At 41.1% G+C, this 2,500-nt stretch overlaps 1 protein-coding gene across 1 annotated transcript in view; it reads right to left on the bottom strand.

The window, feature by feature from the left end:
- LOC138027481 (mucin-like protein) overlaps nt 1–2,500 on the bottom strand; it is a 38,801-nt gene that overhangs the window by 14,740 nt on the left and 21,561 nt on the right. The window contains exons 15-16 of the mRNA XM_068875031.1: nt 2,064–2,403; nt 131–253 (exon numbers count right to left, since the gene is read on the bottom strand). Coding sequence (XP_068731132.1) covers nt 131–253; nt 2,064–2,403 — 463 coding nt within the window. The remainder of the gene's footprint in view (nt 1–130; nt 254–2,063; nt 2,404–2,500) is intronic.

Here is a 2,500-nt window from a genome sequence, read left to right as displayed (position 1 = left end):
TTGATAGGATTTTTTTTGGAGGGAGGGGTAGGGGAATCAGCTATCAAAAAAATTAACGCATTCGAGAGGGGACAAAATAGTGGATTGGTGATTCAACAAAGTTTCCAGTTGGGCCTGCATCAGTTAGTACCTTCACAGGACTTTCCGTCGAAGTTAAGAAAGTATCCAGAATTACAAGTGCAAACAGATGATCCAGGGGTGTTCACGCAGTTGTGGTCACAGCCGCCATTATTGGTAGCACATTCGTCTATGTCTAAAAAGGTTCAAAAAATAAGCAACCGTCAAGTGGGGAAATTTCGGGTTCACTGCCGGCATCACGTTTTTCTATCCCACTTCACTTAAAATAAGTAGTCTCGTTGCATTGTGCTCGCCTTAAACAATGTAAAACTAAAGTCAAGTGTTCAATATGGAAAGATCCTCTCACAAAAGTCATGTCCACAGTACAATCTCGACCCCAGAGCTCTTCTCTTGACTAACGGAGAGAAGACCCCTGGAGAACCCTGAAACAAAGTGTCTCCTCATCGGTTTTCGTGAAGAACAAGTCAAAAGCGTCCCTAATTGGTGCATTCATGTTAGCGCGAGGAGTGAGCAGGCGCCGTAAGGTTTAAATAGCCAATTTTTTACTATGAGAACTCTACGGCGCATGTTCTTCTAGAGTTTCCCAAAGCCTTGAGTCGATCCGAGGCTCTGGTGACGAAAATGGTCCACACTGGCGACGCAACCACAAGTCTTGATCAATAGAACCTTTCTTTAGGACAAAAGAAACAATTGACATCAATTCAATGCACCTGCGTATGTTGCTCTTGCTTATGTTTAAGTCGTAAGTGAGCAGCAGACTTAATCCTCATGTGATGATGGAATTAAGGAGCATGCAACGATGATCTAATCCGACAGTCGTAACTCCAATTCCTTCTCCGGTCAGAGATTTCTCCTTTTCCTCGGAAGGTCCATCTCCATACTAGCGCTAACTCTTAGATTTCAAGCATTGTAAGTTATCAATATCGATTCGATAAGAAAGGTTTCATATAATAATTCACGGAAACATTTTCGAAACATCTTTCACGTGAGACTGTGCTAGTATACTCAAGCCAACGTGTGATTCAGGGCAATTCTACTTAACAATGGGATACCCCGGAAAATGCCGAAGATAAATCATTTAACTCCTGCTAACACGGAGGCCAACCGAAAAAAATTCGTGTATCCAGTTTTAAACCTACTAACTTATAATTACTGGAACTTCCGAAGGCAAGTTATTATTAAACTGGTATTGCTTTAGCAGTTAAACTCGATAAAACACGACTGCATAGAACAACACATTTTACTGTTCGGGAGCATTAAATCGACACTTGCTGCAAACTTTTTTAAGGTAAGGAAATTAACGTTTTCAAGCATATTCTATACTAACTTGAAATGATAGTTGCATGAAAAGATCATCGCAATTAGATGCGCAACGTAAGCAGGCATTTGCAAGCGCAGGCCTGAAAATCTTCAGGCTTGAAGGGCGGCGTGCGATTGCACTGGCAATTGCTACCAGTAACAATTGAGCTATCAAGGCAGCTCAGAGTTGGTCAACTTGCAAGAGAACATATTCGTATTCTCAGTATTGGACTGGAACTAGCTTGCAATGGAGGCAAATGCGGGGGAATCTTTTCAAATGCAAATACTTTTAAATATATTCTCCCGCATTAGCCTCCATTGCAAGCCAGTTCCAGTCCAATACCGAGAATACCAATATGTTCTATTGACCAGATCATTCAACTAGAATCCGACAACAATAGCCCCACTTTAATGCTAGGAATCAAATTGTCGGAAAGAGCTTTCTCGCAATTCTATTGAAGGGGATGGTGAAATGTTAACCCCTGTAAATGAGTGAAGACATGTGTGTTCTTATCGATGGGGACTCGACGATGATCGGAAGAAATCCGAGTGCTTCTTCGCATAAGTCGGACCTATAACCTTCAGATTACTAATTCGATGAACTATTTGAGAATTCGAAGGAGAAACGCTTAAGCCTCTTAAACTTGGCAGTTGGTATAGAACTTGAAATCAAAGGTATCCCATACCTGAGCATTCTACTCCATCTCCAGAGTATCCTCTTGGACATGGTCCACATGTGTACCCAGATGCGTTTGCAGGTGGCGGTGAATCAATGCAACTTACTCCTGGAAAACATGGTTGGAAATTTTCGTCACATGCATCAAGGTCCTCATCACAAAAGGAACCTGTATAACCATTCAGACAGTTGCAAAAAAGAATAGAGAATTTTCCTGTATTGTTATTGAGATTGCTGTCATCGCTAGACTCTTGAACGCACACTCCTTGGTTTTGACATGCACAGACATTAATGATTGGGCTGTGGACTGTATTTGCAGTTCCATCGGACGCGATAAATTCAACCTCGATCTGAAAAAAAAAAAAAAAAAAAACTATAGCAATTTTTACATTTCCAATGGATTGCTATCAATTTTAACCAAGAGACTAAGAGGAAAGACAGCAAATA

This window comes from Montipora capricornis, chromosome 12, assembly GCF_036669925.1.
Source record: "Montipora capricornis isolate CH-2021 chromosome 12, ASM3666992v2, whole genome shotgun sequence".
Lineage (NCBI taxonomy): Eukaryota > Metazoa > Cnidaria > Anthozoa > Scleractinia > Acroporidae > Montipora > Montipora capricornis.
The sequence above is the reverse complement of the archived record's forward strand: the minus strand, read 5'-3'. Positions and strand labels throughout refer to the sequence as shown.